This window comes from Nerophis ophidion, linkage group LG01 (assembly GCF_033978795.1).
Source record: "Nerophis ophidion isolate RoL-2023_Sa linkage group LG01, RoL_Noph_v1.0, whole genome shotgun sequence".
In the NCBI taxonomy this organism is placed as follows: Eukaryota; Metazoa; Chordata; class Actinopteri; order Syngnathiformes; family Syngnathidae; genus Nerophis; species Nerophis ophidion.
The window spans coordinates 2,772,191-2,789,486 of record NC_084611.1 but is presented as its reverse complement, the minus strand read 5'-3'; the positions used below and the strand labels follow the sequence as shown (position 1 = coordinate 2,789,486).

The following is a 17,296-nucleotide window of genomic DNA, read 5'->3' as shown; positions in this document are numbered from 1 at the left end:
CTGTTAGCTCTTCCTGTCTGTCTGCTGTCCATCCGTCCCCTACCTCATTTCCTGTCTGTCCCCTATTGCACTTCCTGCCTTTCTGTCCCCTACCTCACTTCCTGTCTGTCCCCTATTGCACTTCCTGCCTTTCTGTCCCCTACCTCACTTCCTGTCTGTCTGCTGTCCATCCGTCCCCTACCTCACTTCCTGTCTGTCCCCTATTGCATTTCCTGCCTTTCTGTCCCCTACCTCACTTCCTGTCTTATCTGTCCCCTACCTCACTTCCTGTCTTATTTGTCCCCTACCTCACTTCCTGTATTTCTGTCCCCTACCTCACTTCCTGTCTGTCTGCTGTCCATCCGTCCCCTACCTCACTTCCTGTCTGTCCCCTATTGCATTTCCTGCCTTTCTGTCCCCTACCTCACTTCCTGTCTTATCTGTCCCCTACCTCACTTCCTGTCTTATTTGTCCCGTACCTCACTTCCTGTATTTCTGTCCCCTACCTCACTTCCTGTCTTTCCCCTATTGCACTTCCTGCCTATCTGTCCTGTACCTCACTTCCTGTCTGTCCCCTATTGCACTTCCTGCCTTTCTGTCCCCTACCTCACTTCCTGCCTTTCTGTCCCCTACCTCACTTCCTGTCTCATCTGTGCCCTACCTCACTTCCTGTCTTTTCTGTCCCCTACCTCACTTCCTGTCTTATCTTTCCCTTACCTCACTTCCTGTCTCATCTGTCCCCTACCTCACTTCCTGTCTTTCCCCTATTGCACTTCCTGCCTATCTGTCCTCTACCTCACTTCCTGTCTGTCCCCTACCTCACTTCCTGTCTCATCTGTTCCCTACCTCACTTCCTGTCTTTCCCCTATTGCACTTCCTGGCTATCTGTCCTCTACCTCACTTCCTGTCTGTCCCCTATTGCACTTCCTGCCTTTCTGTCCCCTACCTCACTTCCTGTCTTTTCTGTCCCCTACCTCACTTCCTGTCTTATCTTTCCCTTACCTCACTTCCTGTCTCATCTGTCCCCTACCTCACTTCCTGCCTTTCTGTCCCCTACCTCACTTCCTGTCTCATCTGTGCCCTACCTCACTTCCTGTCTTTTCTGTCCCCTACCTCACTTCCTGTCTTATCTTTCCCTTACCTCACTTCCTGTCTCATCTGTCCCCTACCTCACTTCCTGTCTTTCCCCTATTGCACTTCCTGCCTATCTGTCCTCTACCTCACTTCCTGTCTGTCCCCTATTGCACTTCCTGCCTATCTGTCCTGTACCTCACTTCCTGTCTGTCCCCTATTGCACTTCCTGCCTTTCTGTCCCCTACCTCACTTCCTGTCTTATCTGTCCCCTACCTCACTTCCTGTCTTATTTGTCCCCTACCTCACTTCCTGCATTTCTGTCCCCTACCTCACTTCCTGTCTCATCTGTCCCCTACCTCACTTCCTGTCTTTCCCCTATTGCACTTCCTGCCTATCTGTCCTCTACCTCACTTCCTGTCTGTCCCCTATTGCACTTCCTGCCTTTCTGTCCTCTACATCACTTCCTGTCTTATCTGTCCCCTACCTCACTTCCTGCATTTCTGTCCCCTACCTCACTTCCTGTCTCATCTGTCCCCTACCTCACTTCCTGTCTTTTCTGTCCCCTACCTCACTTCCTGTCTTATCTTTCCCTTACCTCACTTCCTGTCTTATCTGTCCCGTACCTCACTTCCTGTCTTATCCATCCGCTACCTCACTTCCTATCTCATTTGCCCCCTACCACACTTATTGTCTGTCCCCTATTGCACTTCCTGTCTTATTTGTCCCTTACCTTACTTCCTGTCTTATCCGTCTCCTACCTCACTTCCTATATTATCTGGCTCCGACCTCACTTCCTGTCCTATCTGTCCCCTTCCTCACTTCCTGTCTTATCTGTCCCCTACCTCACTTCCTATATTATTTGTCTCTGACCTCACTTCCTGTCCTATCTGTCCCCTTCCTCACTTCCTGTCTTATCTGTCCCCTACCTCACTTCCTATATTATTTGTCTCTGACCTCACTTCCTGTCCTATCTGTCCCCTACCTCACTTCCTGGCTGTCCCCTATTGCACTTCCTGTCTTATCTGTCCCCTACCTCACTTCCTGTCTTATCCCTTCCTTACCTCACTTCCTGTCTTATCCGTCTCCTATGTCACTTCCTGTCTCATCTGTCCCTTACCTCACTTATTTTTTCCCCTATTGCACTCCCTGTCTTATTTATCCCCTACCTCACTTCTTGTCTGTCCCCTATTGGACTTCCTGTCTTATCTGTCTCCTACCTCACTCCCTGTCTTATCTGTCCCCTACCTCACTTCCTGTCCAGTCTGTCCCCTACCTAACTTCTTATCCGTCCCCTATTGTGCACTTCCTGTCCTACCCGTCACCTACCTCACTTCCTGTCTGGCTGTCCCCTACCTGACTTCCTGTCCGTGTGCTCTGCTGCATGTTCCAGCCTCCTGTTGTCCAGCAGGCCAATTGCAACTGGACTTATGATGATGATGATGATGTCAATAAAGCATCTGGAGAACCAGGCCTTGTTTTTTTTATAGTGAAAGACAACTGCTGGAAGACAAACAAAAAAAAGTGTGAGTGTAGTTTCCAATACCACACAATAACTTATTGGTTAACTGGTCCTGATGTCTTCATCTGGCCGGGATCTTCAGCTCTCACTGGATCGGTTCGCAGCCGAGTGTGAAGAGCTAGACGAAGTGGCCGGTTTGACTGATTGATACTTTTATTAGTAGATTGCACAGTACAGTACATATTCCGTACAATTGACCACTAAATGGTAACACCCCAATAAGTTTTTCAACTTGTTTAAGTCGGGGTCCACGTTAATCAATTCATGGTACAAATATATACTATCAACATAATACAGTCATCACACAAGTTAATCATCATAGTATGTACATTGAATTATTGACATTATTTACAATCCGGGGGGTGGGATGAGGAGCTTTGGTTGATATCAGAACTTCAGTCATCAACAGAGAAATGTGGACATTGAAACAGTGTAGGTCTTATTTAGTAGGATATGTACAGCCAGCAGAGAACATAGTGAGTTCACATAGCATAAGAACAAGTATATACATTAGAAGTACATTTGAGTTGTTTATAATCCGGGGAGATGGGATGTGAATGGAGGAGGGTATTAGTAAAGTGTTGAAGTTGCCTGGAGGTGTTGTTTTAGAGCGCTTTTGAAGGAATATAGAGATGCACTTTTACACCTGTTGGGAGTGCATTCCACATTGATGTGGCATAGAAGGAGAATGAGTTAAGACCTTTTTTTTGGGGAGAAGGAAGTCTGGTCTTCGGGCTCCAGTACTCTGGAATGCCCTCCCGGTAACAGTTGGAGATGCTACCTCAGTAGAAGCATTTAAGTCTCACCTTAAAACTCATCTGTATACTCTAGCCTTTAAATAGACCTCCTTTTTAGACCAGTTGATCTGCCGCTTCTTTTCTTTTTTCTCCTATGTCCCCCCCTCCCTTGTGGAGGGGGTCCGGTCCGATGACCATGGATGAAGTACTGGCTGTCCAGAGTCGAGACCTAGGATGGACCGCTCGTCGGGACCCAGGATGGACCGCTTGCCTGTGTATCGGTTGGGGACATCTCTACGCTGCTGATCCGCCTCCGCTTGAGATGGTTTCCTGTGGACGGGACTCTTGCTGCTGTCTTGGATCCGCTTTGAACTTAACTCTCGCGGCTGTGTTGGATTGAACTTTCACAGTATCATGTTAGACCCGCTCGACATCCATTGCTTTCGGTCCCCTAGAGGGGGAGGGGGGGGGGTTGCCCACATCTGAGGTCCTCTCCAAGGTTTCTCATAGTCAGCATTGTCACTGGCGTCCCACTGGATGTGAATTCTCCCTGCCCACTGGGTGTGAGTTTTCCTTGCCCGGGACGGCGTGGCGCAGTGGTAGAGTGGTCGTGCGCAACCCGAGGGTCCCTGGTTCAAATCCCACCTAGTACCAACTTCGTCACGTCCGTTGTGTCCTGAGCAAGACACTTCACCCTTGCTCCTGATGGGTGCTGGTTGGCGCCTTGCATGGCAGCTCCCTCCATCTGTGTGTAAATGTGTGTGTGAATGGGTAAATGTGGAAGTAATGTCAAAGCGCTTTGAGTACCTTGAAGGTAGAAAAGCGCTATACAAGTACAACCCATTTATCATTTATTTATTTTGTGGGTTCTTCCGAGGATGTTGTATTCGTAATGATGTGTGCAGTCCTTTGAGACATTTGTGATTTGGGGCTGTATAAATAAACATTGATTGATTGATTGATTGATTCCCTGCTTATGCTGCTGCCCCCGCGACCCCGCCTCGGATAAGCGGAGGAAGATGGATGGATGGAACTTATTTAATTAAAACGTTTCTGATAATGTAATTAAAACATAACATGGGAAAAATCTTCTAAATTAAGTACTTGAATTATCTTTATCTAGTCTCAGTTTAAATAGACGGCCTGACTGTCTGCTAACGTAAGCGTAACATCTGCCCCAATGCTTTCTGGGAAATGAAGTCAGTCTTCCTGGCTCCACTCTAAACCATCAGCCAATCACGTCAGCCTGTTGTTCACATGAACCAATCACCAGACACCAAATTCACCTCTGAAGTCAGTGTGCGTCTCATCCTCCAATAGAAAATCCGAACCCCACTAAAGCGCTGAGCCAATCACAGCGCCTCTGCTACCCTGACCAACCAATCAGGACACAACAACAGCCGTGACGCTGTTAGTCACTACGTCTGCGCGTAGAGCAGACAGCTGATAACTCATCTATTATGCTACTTCGCTAAATTAAACCATCTTGTAAAGTGACCGGAGGCCGCCGTTGGACTCACCGGAGGACCGAAACCCAAAGTAAAGCAGTCTCCGTGGGCCTTTGCGGTGGGGTTGGCGGGCAGTTTGCTGGGAAAGTGTCGGGAGGCTGGCTGGCCGCTCGGCGCCTTCAGACAAAGCTCAGCTAACATGCTAAGAGGCTAACGGCCAATTAGCCAGCCCTGCGCTGAACACCAGCAAATATTGCATTTATTTCGGCTGTGAACTCCACCAACGGCTCCTTTCGGCGCCTAAAATATTAGCCAGCGTCCGCGCGCGGGCCCACAGGCGCACTAGCGCCGCCAACTATGCTCGAAACATCGCAGCGTTTGCGTGTGTTAGCCTAGCCTAGCCTAGCCTAGCACAGTTAGCTCGGCTAGCTCCTATTTTGCATCGGCTTGCCCGCCATCTTTTCCCAGCCAGGTAAATAGCGAGCCTCGCTTGCTCTGCAAACATCTCCCCCTCGGACCTCCTTCTACGTGCGCCGACGTTTCGCCTGACGTTTCGGCGTCAATAAAGATGTCGTGCGCGCTTAAAGCTTCGCGGCGCGGTTTGTCGGTGGAAATTGCAGACTTCCAGCCCGCGACTGTTCGCAGTTAGCTCGTGCTAAGTTAGCCGCAGCAGCATGCAACTGTTGATCCGACACAACCTTCCGCACATCTGCACTCCGATCTGCCTGTAAGGTGCGTTTTTTAGTTGTTTGCCACACTTTGGATTCTCCTTGATGGGGCCGCCTGTGCGCTTCCGGTCTTTAAAGCGCCACTTTTGTCAGTCTCGCATGGACTCACGTCTCCATCCGTTTTCTACCGCTTATTCTCTTTGGGGGGCACTGGTGCCTATCTCAGCTACAATCGGGCGGGAGGCGGTGTACACCCTGGACAAGTTGCCACCTCATCGCAGGGCCAACCAGAAAGACAACATTCACACACTAGGGACTATTTAGTGTTGCCAATCAACCTATCCCCAGGTGCATGTCTTTGGAGGTGGGAGGGGCCTATCCCCAGGTGCATGTCTTTGGAGGTGGGAGGGGCCTATCCCCAGGTGCATGTCTTTGGCGGTGGGAGTGGCCTATCCCCAGGTGCATGTCTTTGGAGGTGGGAGGGGGCTATCCCAGGTGCATGTCTTTGGAGGTGGGCGGGGCCTATCCCCAGGTGCATGTCTTTATAGGTGGGAGGGACCTAACCCCAGGTGCATGTCTTTGGAGGTGGGAGGGGCCTAGCCCCAGGTGCATGTCTTTATAGGTGGGAGGGACCTATCCCCAGGTGTATGTCTTTGGAGGTGGGAGTGGCCTATCCCCAGGTGCATGTCTTTATAGGTGGGAGGGACCTATCCCCAGGTGCATGTCTTTGGCGCTGGGAGTGGCCTATCCCAAGGTGCATGTCTTTGGAGGTGGGAGGTGCCTATCCCCAGGTGCATGTCTTTGGAGGTGGGAGGGGCCTATCCCCAGGTGCATGTCCTTATAGGTGGGAGTGGCCTATCCCCAGGTGCATGTCTTTGGAGGTGGGAGGGGCCTATCCCCAGGTGCATGTCTTTGGCGGTGGGAGTGGCCTATCCCAAGGTCCATGTCTTTGGAGGTGGGAGGGGCCTATCCCCAGGTGCATGTCTTTATAGGTGGGAGGGACCTATCCCCAGGTGTATGTCTTTGGAGGTGGGAGGGGCCTATCCCCAGGTGCATGTCTTTGGAGGTGGGAGGGGCCTAACCCCAGGTGCATGTCTTTATAGGTGGGAGGGACCTATCCCCAGGTGTATGTCTTTGGAGGTGGGAGTGGCCTATCCCCAGGTGCATGTCTTTGGAGGTGGGAGGGACCTATCCCCAGGTGTATGTCTTTGGAGGTGGGAGTGGCCTATCCCCAGGTGCATGTCTTTGGAGGTGGGAGGGACCTATCCCCAGGTGTATGTCTTTGGAGGTGGGAGGCGCCTATCCCCAGTGAATTGAATTATATTTATATAGCGCTTTTGTCAAGTGACTCAAAGCGCTTTACATAGTGACACCCAATATCTAAGTTACATTTAAACCAGTGTGGGTGGCACTGGGAGCAGGTGGGTAAAGTGTCTTGCCCAAGGACACAACGACAGTAACTAGGATGACACAAGCGGGAATCGAACCTGCAACCCTCAAGTTGCTGGCACGGCCACTCTACCAACCGAGCTATGCCGCCCCATGTCTTTGGAGGTGGGAGGGGCCTATCCCCGAGTGCATGTCTTTGGAGGTGGGAGGGGCCTATCCCCAGTTGCATGTCTTTGGAAGTGGGAGGAAGCCGGAGTACCCGGAGGGAACCCACGCAGTCACGGGGAGAACATGCAAACTCCACACAGAAAGATCCTGACTACTCAGGACGTTCGTATTGTGAGGCAGACGCACTAACCCCTCTGCCACCGTGAAGCCCGGACTCACGTCTCCTTCTGTCGAAATTATTTATTCGTCACTCCGTTCCAGAATACTGGAATACTGGCAGTAAATATCCACCGCTTGAACTTCTGCTTCCACACAGTCCACCAGCAGGATGCCATAATTATATTACTTCAGTGATCGTGGGTTAGGCACTCACTGGAGCACTTTCAAAGGCAATCTTTTTATATTTAATTCAAATCACATCAAGGGGAAGGTCCTGAGTAGTCCTGAGTTCAATCTCAGGCTCGGGATCTTTCTGTGTGGAGTTGGCATGTTCTCCCTGTGACTGCGTGGGTTCTACTCCGGCTTCTTCCCACTTCCAAAGACATGCACCAGGGGATAGGCCCCTCCCACCTCCAAAGACATGCACCTGGGGATAGGTTGATTGGCAACACTAAATGGTCCCTAGTGTCTGAATGTTGTCTTTCTATCTGTGTTGGCCCTGCAATGAGGTGGCGACTTGTCCGGGGTGTACCCCGCCTTCCGCCCAAATACAGCTGAGGTAGGCTCCAGCACCCCCCCTGCCACCCAAAAAGGGACAAGCGGTAGGAAATGGATGGATGATTGCAAGTTCAGGACTCATTGGAGCACTTTCAAAGGCAATGTTTTCACATGTAATTCCAAATCACATCAAGGGAATATAATATTCATACTCTGGTTTGAAGCAATTGAATGGTTTCGGGTAAATGATGTTCTAATTAAAAACATTTCTTCCTTTAGTGGGTACTTTTTTGTTTTAAATATTGGCAAAAAGAACTGATATAAAATGTGTTTTCTAATGCGTTGTTTTGTATTTTGTGTTTCTCAGGTTGTACAATGGGAGTTAGTCTCCTGGAGGGACACACTGAGCTGAAGAAGCAACACATTTGACAGCTGGAGTGAACGCACACTTTTCAACACACGCACACACACACACACACACACCCTCCGACCACAGAGGGACCTTTTTTTTTTTTTTTTTTTTTTTTTTTACCTTGCGGTCAGACGCTGCATTCCTACTCTGCATCAGTGTGTTGTCGTTGCCCACCATGTCGGATGCCCCTGAGGCTGCGCCCCCCAGTCCCCCTACCCTCACCAACCCGCCCCCTCCGGAGGTCACCAACCCCACCAAACCTGGCAGGTAATGATCGCGGTCAGGGAACATTGTGCAATTCACTGGAGACGCTGGGCTACTCTCAGCTGTGATTGGATGCCTGGCTTTGTGGGGACGGCGTGGCGCAGTGGTAGAGTGGCCATGCACCACCTAGTACCAAGACACTTCACCCTTGCTCCTGACGGGGGCTGGTTAGCGCCTTGCATGGCAGCTCCCTCCATCAGTGTGCGAATGGGTAAATGTGGAAGTAGTGTCAAAGCGCTTTGAGTACCTTGAAGGTAGAAAAGCGCTATACAAGTACAACCCATTTGTCTGTCAACTCTGTTATTGGCCCCTCATCAGACAGGCGAGGCTCCACCTTCCTGCCCAGCCTGAACAGTCGAGAACAAAAAAACAAAACAGTCTGCTGACTTGCGTGTGTTTTCTGTGTGTATTGCCAGGAAGACCAATCAGCTGCAGTACATGCAGAATGTGGTGGTGAAGACTCTGTGGAAGCATCAGTTTGCATGGCCCTTCTACCAGCCCGTGGACGCCATCAAGCTGTGCTTGGCGGTAAGTGACGGCAGGGAAACAAAGGCAGGTGGCAGCACTAAGCACGCTCTGTTTGTAGGACTACCACAAAGTCATCAAGAACCCCATGGACATGGGCACCATCAAGAAACGGCTGGAGAACAATTACTACTGGAGCGCCAGTGAGGCCATGCAGGACTTCAACACCATGTTCACCAACTGCTACATCTACAACAAGGTACCCCGCCATAGAACACACGTCCTATGAGAGCCAGCGTTGACGTGTGGATGTCATGTGCAGCCCACGGACGACATCGTCCTGATGGCTCAGGCCCTGGAGAAGATCTTCCTGCAGAAAGTGGCTCAGATGCCTCAGGAGGAAGTGGCTCTGCTCCCACCTGCCCCTAAAGGCAAGAACAAGAACAAACAGCCTCCTGCTGCCACCACAGGTATTGACACCATACCTCCACCTGCACTCTACTTCATATTTTACTGTTACAATATTGGACTGGAACTAGGAGGGGTGTGTGCTGGTACTTTTTACTACCGGTTCCTAATTGTGTCTGTCCAGGAAGACGGTTACAATTCTGAACTAATAATGCGGCTATCGATTTGTTTTCTTTCCATCGGACCGTTGTCATCATGACACGTTGTCACTGTCACTTGCACGGGTAGTTGATGATCCGCTTGGAATAATCTCAAATAAGGCAGGAACACTACACAAAAGTTTAGAACGCAGTAATATTTCCTCCTCAGAAGTTTCTCAGAGTCATGACGCTAATAGTGTCAGTTTGAAATGAACTTCATCAACCCCACCGTTCTCAGCGATCTGGTAATCCACAGGCCAATATCCAGTACTGGACACACCTTCTCATTCATTGGGTTTTCTTTATTTTCATGACTATTTACATTGTAGATCGTCACATCAAAACTATAAATGAACACGTGTCGTTATGTCCTTAACAAAAAAAGGTGATATACCTGAAAACGTGTTTTGTATTCGATATATTTGCTCTGATTACTGCTTTGCACACTCTTGGCATTCTCCCCATGAGCTTCAAGAGGTTTGATTGATACTTTTATTAGTAGATTGCACAGTTCAGTACATATTCCGTACAATTGACCACTAAATGGTAACACCCCAATAAGTTTTTCAACTTGTTTAAGTCGGGGTCCAAGTTAATCAATTCATGGTACAAATATATACTATCAACATGATACAGTCATCACACAAGTTAATCATCATAGTATGTACATTGAATTATTGACATTATTTACAATCCGGGGGGTGGGATGAGGAGCTTTGGTTGATATCAGAACTTCAGTCATCAACAGAGAAATGTGGACATTGAAACAGTGTAGGTCTTATTTAGTAGGATATGTACAGCCAGCAGAGAACATAGTGAGTTCACATAGCATAAGAACAAGTATATACATTAGAAGTACATTTGAGTTGTTTATAATCCGGGGAGATGGGATGTGAATGGAGGAGGGTATTAGTAAAGTGTTGAAGTTGCTTGGAGGTGTTGTTTTAGAGCGGTTTTGAAGGAATATAGAGATGCACTTACTTTTATACCTGTTGGGAGTGCATTCCACATTGATGTGGCATAGAAAGAGAATGAGTTAAGACCTTTGTTAGATGGGAATCTGGGTTTAACGTGGTTTGTGGAGCTCCCCCTGGTGTTGTGGTTATGGCGGTCATTTACGTTAAGGAAGTAGTTTGACATGTACTTCGGTATCAAGGAGGTGTAGCGGATTTTATAGACCAGGCTCAGTGCAAGTTGTTTGACTCTGTCCTCCACCCTGAACCAGCCCACTTTGGAGAAGTGGGTTGGATTGAGGTGAGGTCTAAAAGTAACCGGACTAGCTTATTCTGGGATGTTTGGAGTCTAGATTTGAGGGTTTTGGAGGTGCAAGCGTAATCGAAGAAGGGTTGAATGAGAGTTCCCGCTAAAATCCTCAAGGTGCTTTTGTTGACCAGAGAGGAGATTCTGTAGAGGAATCTCGTTCTTTGGTTGACCTTTTTGATCACCTTGGTTGCCATTTTATCACAGGAAAGATTAGCCTCTAGAATGGAACCTAGGTAGGTGATCTCATCCTTCCTGGTGATAACAATGTCACCCACTTTTATAGTGAAGTCACTGACCTTAAGGTTGATATGGGACCCAAATAGGATGGATTCCGTTTTACGTAAGTGTATGGATAGCTTGTTGTCAGCGAGCCAGGTGCAAATATTGAGGAGTTCAGCACTGAGGATTTGTTCCACCTGTGACTTGTCCTTGCCGGATACCAGCAGGGCCGAGTCATCTCAAATGGTTTTCACTTCACAGGTGTGCTTGAAGCTCATGGAGAGAATGCCAAGAGTGTGAAAAGCAGTAATCAGAGCAAAGGGTGGCTATTTTGAAGAATATAAAACCTGTTTTCAGTTATTTCACCTTTTTTTGTTAAGCACATAACTCCACGTGTTCATTCATAGTTTTGATGTGACAATCTGCAATGTAAGTAGTCATGCAAGTAAAGAAAACACATTGAATGTGTCCAAACGTTTGGCCTGCACTGTAAATCCTCTGAAAAGAATGAAAATATTTCGTAAATATTGGGTCATTTTATTGACATAATACACATCAGTAGATGTCAACACTCAATATGTCTCTGGGTCTGTCACTCCAATAGGTCCATGTGCAACATAAACACCAATAACAACTCCTATTGTTGCATAATGCACACCCGCCTAACATGCCAGGTACTCGCTGTTCCTCTGGCCTAAACGCCGCACTGAGTTGCAGGACAAGCTAATATGACAATCGTCAACGTTAAAACAAAGGCGACAAGAAGTACGCTAGCTAGATGGTTAGCTAACTAGCCAGCTTGGTTTGGTGCTCCAAAACAACTAGAAGAAAACAATTTAAGACTAAACAAGCTAGCAAGGTAGCTCACTTGTTGTTGCTTCCGTTAAGTGCCACAACGGATGATTACAATCCGAACACTGTTAGTTCCTAACCAGTTCTACTTCTAGAGTATTTATGAGTAGCCAGCGAGAAGGTATATTTTTAACTCGACGGATCGTAAACCAAGGTCACGACTCAGGAAGCATATGACACGAGGGGGCGTGGCTACAGGATAGAGCTGCCTAATGAGAAACGTTTTCTGAGTTCTCTTTTGCATGTTTTAGAATTGTATATTGCATTTTAAATGATAAGAATGTTAGTGAATGATCTATTAATTCAAGAAAAAAAATGTGTGCTACATTAGACGGTTGTGTCTGTCCAGGAAGACGGTTACAATTCTGAACTAATAATGCGGCTATCGATTTGTTTTCTTTCATTATGACACGTTGTCACTTTCACTTCATGTGCCACCACTATTGTACAAAAGGTTGGTAGATGAGAATAAATCTAACGGTAGAATAAAGTGTAGAAATGTTCAAACAAAACTTAGTGAGTGTGTGTGTTTAAGTACTTTTTGAACACAGTCAACAATTCTGCGATAATAATGGTAACTGTGATAAGAAATGTTCATATTGTTATGTAGCGGACTGTAACGTAGCTAAATGATACCATAGTAGACTAACTTCAGCTGTAAGGATATAGACACAACATTGATAGACTGTTAGAAAAGCTTCGTACTGTAGCTCTTCAAAACTTATTTAACTGAAAAGTGCTTTATTATTTCTGGCGTGTGTTGTGGCGTCCTACTCTGTTCTGTGGTCCTTGAACGCACCGTCTCGTATTCCTCTGAGTTGGGAACAATCGCTGTCTTCCTAAGAGCGCACAGATGGTAGGTCCAATGTTCAAAATGAAAGATCTTAGTTGCTCAGACAGCAATGTGGTCATATAAGTTTGGATCTGGGTGTGTCTGGACTTTAATGTCGGCGACATGGCTGGAAATGCTGGCTTCTCAGACTTGCCAACTCTTCCGAATGTGAGAAGCTGCTTCTAAGTCCCTCCATGGCAAAAAAAAAACTGTTTCTTGCAAGTATCATTTGTTATCACTGGAGGACGACTAATAGATAAACATGCTAGGCTACACATGGGAGGATATGCTAACCGCTAAGCAAGAATGTGCACACAGGTGAGCAGATGGATACAATCCACTTTATTTGTATAGCACATTTAAACAACATAAACGTTTCCAAAGTGCTGCACAACAATTATAAAAGCAATATTCAAATATCCTTAGCTCCACCAATGACTGAGTCAAAAATAAAACCAATATCAAAGTAAATATGATTAAAAACGATTTTAAAGGGTTAAACCAATTAAAACAATACATAGAAATCAACATTTTTAAAAACAGAGGACCACACAACTCACGTAGTGTTAAAAGCCAAAGAATAAAAGTGGGTCTTAAGACGAGACTGTAGGAGCAGTTCTAGCATGGAGGGGCAGAGTGTTCCACAGAGAAGGCCCTGTCTCCCCTAGTTTTAAGTCTGGTCTTGGGCTCGGACCTCAGAACGCCCGCAGGAGTGTAAATTAGGATGATGTCCGAGATATAATGAGGTGCCAGTCCATGTAAAGCTTTAAAAACAAACAGCAATGTTTTAAAATCAATTCTAAAATGAACAAAAAGCCAGTGCAGACTCTCAAGGATTGGAGTTATTGGGATACAAATATCCATTGTAATATTAGCAATTATGGTATCAGTCTGTGGTCTATATCAAAGTGATTAGATTGATTGTTTGTTGTCTTTATTGTTTACAAACCAAGAAATAAGTCTATGGACACAAGAGGACTTTTAGGGGAAAAACCCAAAAGATTTAAATGAGAGCAAATCGTTTTTGCTTTTGTTTTGTTCTTTTGCTCTATTTACTTTATTTTGCTCACTATATTGTATGTGATAAAAATAAATAAGGAAATAACTTGGATATTGAGTTGATACTGTTACACCACTATCTGTGTGTTTTGTCTGATTTTAATTGTGTTCAGAAGTGGAATTGTTCAATGATCTGGAAAATCATCATCAGCACTGGTATGACCAATATTGCCCTTGTAACTGTTGAATTATTGATATTGGATACATACCAACAACTAGTGAAAAAGTGTCCAAACAACAGAAGAGTAAGTGCTTATTACATGTTAACAGTAGTGTAGTTAGACCCATTTTATAACATAAAGTAACCAGTTAACAGTTAATTAGCAAGTAGTTAATAGTTTTGATAAAATAATACAACCAGAAATAACACATTCTACATTAGGAGTCTTTGTAACCCGTTTTAAAATGTTTCTATTATTTACATACCAAATAATATATCCTGATATATATTGTTAAAGCATTAGGCTGCAATATAGATTGTAGGACACATCGCAGATCCCTAGCTTGGTGGACTGTTACATACTTGTATATTACACAAATACATCAAACAATTGATAAAATACTTATTTTCTAATGTGCACCGAGCAATATCACAGTGAACTGTAATGTACTTTAGTATTAATATAGTGGACTGTACTGTATTTAAGCAATATTATTGTGGACTGTAATGTACTTTAGTATTAACATAGTGGACTGTACTGTATTTAAGCAATATTATTGTGGACTCTAGTGTTATCATTGTGGACTGTAATGTACTTTAGCATCACCATGTGTCTGGTTGTATCTGCTGCTTTAATGTCTTTAATGTCCTCTGTGTTCTTTGATGTTTGATGTTTCCCTCTTACACACATGTAAGAGGGATGTGTACTATGGCTATGAGTTGTTGTCTTGTTCCCTTGGCCTCGGTCTGCACCCCCACTCCAGGGCCCAGGCTAAGACCGATTTTTTAAATTTTACCTGTATGTCATCTTTTTTGTAAGGGGCGCTGGAAGCCGGCAGACCCGTCAGCGATCCTGTTCTGTCTCCCTGTAATGTTTGTCTCATCTTGAATGGGATTGTGCTGAAAATTGTAATTTTTCTTAAGGAACTCTCTTGACGGAATAAATAAAGTACTATCTAATCTAATCTAATCTAATCTTTAGCATCACCATAGTGGACTGTACTGTATGTAAGCAATATTGTGGACTGTAGTGTACTTTAGCATCACCATTGTGGACTGTACTGTATGTAAGCAATATTGTGGACTGTAGTGTACTTTGTATACACCTTACAAGAAATACATTGGTGGGAAACTCCGTAGCTTGCTAGCTTGTGCACGCCAGCTTTCTGAGACTCTTATTTTGTTAGCCCAAGCAGGATGAAGCTGCGCTTTTATTGTGAAGATAGGAACTGTGCAGTCCGGTCCTTAGAGTTTTGACGGCAGGTACGGCGTGAGAATCTGTTAAAATAAAAAGTGTTTCTCGCCTTCCTGTCGGTCATTTTTTCTTAATAATGAGCTCGCGGCGATGGACTGACACACCCTCCACGACCGACCGGCAGCTGGCAATCAACACAATGGGCACCCCTGGCATACGTGTTGATCTGATGACACCCTGAGTCTACAGTGTACTTCAGTCATACATACTCTAGTATTAATTGGCACTATTTTTGCTTGGCAGTGAGTCAGCAGGCGGAGTCTTCAGCGTCGCCTCCCGCATCCTACCCATCCCCCTCCCAGACGGCTGTCATTTCGCCCACGCCCACAAATGTCCAGTCTCCGCCTCCTGTGCCAGCTCCACAGCCGCCCGCAGCCATGATGCCCTCTGCACAGCCCGTCGTCAAGGTATGCGAGAGCCCAGGTATCCTGGGGTTTGGCCCCGCCCCCCGTTTATCTTTGTGTCCCCAACAGAAGAAGGGGGTGAAAAGGAAAGCCGACACCACCACGCCCACCACGTCGGCCATCTCCGCGGGTCGCGCGGACTCGCCCACCGCACAGGACAGCAAACCGGCCAAGTTGGCCTCGTCCCGCCGTGAGGCCGCCGCTCGTCCCGCCAAAGCCCGTCGCGAGACCATCGAGGACGTAGCAGCCGGCGACATCGGAAGCGCCGGCGCGGCGGCGGCGGTAAGGAAGAGCAGCAAGCTGGGCGAGCAGATGAAGCACTGCGACGCCATCCTGAAGGAGATGCTGTCCAAAAAGCACGCCGCCTACGCCTGGCCCTTCTACAAGCCGGTGGACGCAAAGGCTCTGGAGCTGCACGACTACCACGACATCATCAAACACCCCATGGACTTGAGCACCGTCAGGGTAACAAGCCCCTCCTCCCCTGCAAGTGGAATGTCCGTCACATGGTGCTGTTTCTCTTTTCAGAAAAAGATGGATCAAAGCGAGTACAGCGACCCTCAGAGTTTTGCCACCGACGTCAGGTTAATGTTCTCCAACTGCTACAAGTACAACCCCCCCGATCACGAGGTGGTGGACATGGCGCGCAAGCTGCAGGTACGCACCTCCTTCTCCAACAGCTGCACTCGTCGCCCGCTCCTCCCGCGCTCAACAATGTACGCTCTCGCGCCGCAGGACGTCTTCGAGATGCGTTTCGCTAAGATCCCGGATGAAGGCCTGGAGGCGTCGGTCCCGTCCACAACGCCATTGGTTAGTAAAAGCACCGCCTCGTCCGACAGCAGCAACAACTCCTCCTCAGATGAGTCGTCAGACTCGGAGGAGGAGCGCGCCACGCGATTGGCTGAGCTACAGGAGCAGGTTGGTGCTGCCGGCCAATCACAGGTCAAGAACATTCTAGTTTTCTCTTTTTCTGCTGGCATATTTTTTTTTTTCCTGGAACGAACGGAGTGTTTCGCTAACGAGGTTTTTCCCTTCAGCTGAAGGCTGTGCACGAGCAGCTGGCCGTCCTGTCGCAGGCGCCCGTCAGTAAGCCAAAGAAGAAGAAAGAGAAGAAGGACAAGGACAAGAAGAAGGACAAGGACAAAGGCAACAAGGCCAAGCTGGAGGAAGACAAGAAGCCCAAGGCTGCCGCACAGCAACCCAAAGCAGCCAATCAGAAGAAGGCGCCGGCGCGCAAAGCCAACAGCACGGTGACGGCCACCAGGTGAGTCCTTGGACACCATGCTGGGACTAAAAAGAAAGACCTGAGAGCGTTTGGCTCAACTGCGCCCCCTCCTGATGTGTGCAGGCAAACCAAGAAAGGCGCCAAGGCGGCAGCAGGCGCGTCCGCCAACGGAGACGACGGCGAAGAGTCGTCCCTGCCCATGTCCTACGACGAGAAGCGCCAGTTGAGTCTGGACATCAACCGGCTCCCCGGGGAGAAGCTGGGCCGCGTGGTCCACATCATCCAGTCCAGAGAACCTTCGCTGAGGGATTCCAACCCCGACGAGATCGAGATCGACTTCGAAACCCTTAAACCGTCCACGCTGCGGGAGCTGGAGCGCTACGTCAAGTCCTGCCTGCAGAAGAAGCAGAGGAAGCTGATGCGTAAGTAGACTCCGCCTATATTCTTTTTTTATTTTCAAAAATCACACAGAATATTAATATTCACCAAATACGAGACAGGGGTCTCATTTCTAGATGTGTGGATTTCATACCACAACATTTCAGAATCATCATAGGCAAGAAACTATTCCGACCTGTGAAAGAAAGCACGCTGCAACCGTAAGGCGTCCGTACGTCTCGCTACAGTAAGGCGTCCTTA

The 17,296-nt window shown here is 47.4% G+C and overlaps 1 protein-coding gene across 4 annotated transcripts in view; it reads left to right on the top strand.

Moving 5' to 3' along the window:
* Window positions 1–4,690: 4,690 nt before the first annotated feature.
* LOC133548954 (bromodomain-containing protein 3-like) overlaps window positions 4,691–17,296 on the top strand; it is a 32,850-nt gene continuing 20,244 nt past the window's right edge. The window contains exons 1-11 of one of the 4 annotated variants that reach the window (XM_061893950.1): window positions 4,691–4,848; window positions 8,007–8,318; window positions 8,732–8,843; window positions 8,902–9,039; window positions 9,103–9,250; window positions 15,272–15,435; window positions 15,502–15,897; window positions 15,961–16,089; window positions 16,168–16,350; window positions 16,470–16,696; window positions 16,781–17,079. In XM_061893950.1, coding sequence (XP_061749934.1) covers window positions 8,227–8,318; window positions 8,732–8,843; window positions 8,902–9,039; window positions 9,103–9,250; window positions 15,272–15,435; window positions 15,502–15,897; window positions 15,961–16,089; window positions 16,168–16,350; window positions 16,470–16,696; window positions 16,781–17,079 — 1,888 coding nt within the window. In that variant the 5' untranslated portion in view covers window positions 4,691–4,848; window positions 8,007–8,226. Of the gene's footprint in view, window positions 4,849–4,905; window positions 5,490–8,006; window positions 8,319–8,731; window positions 8,844–8,901; window positions 9,040–9,102; window positions 9,251–15,271; window positions 15,898–15,960; window positions 16,090–16,167; window positions 16,375–16,469; window positions 16,697–16,780; window positions 17,080–17,296 lie in introns of those variants that run through there. The other 3 variants (XM_061893942.1, XM_061893927.1, XM_061893934.1) reach the window with 3 other exon arrangements.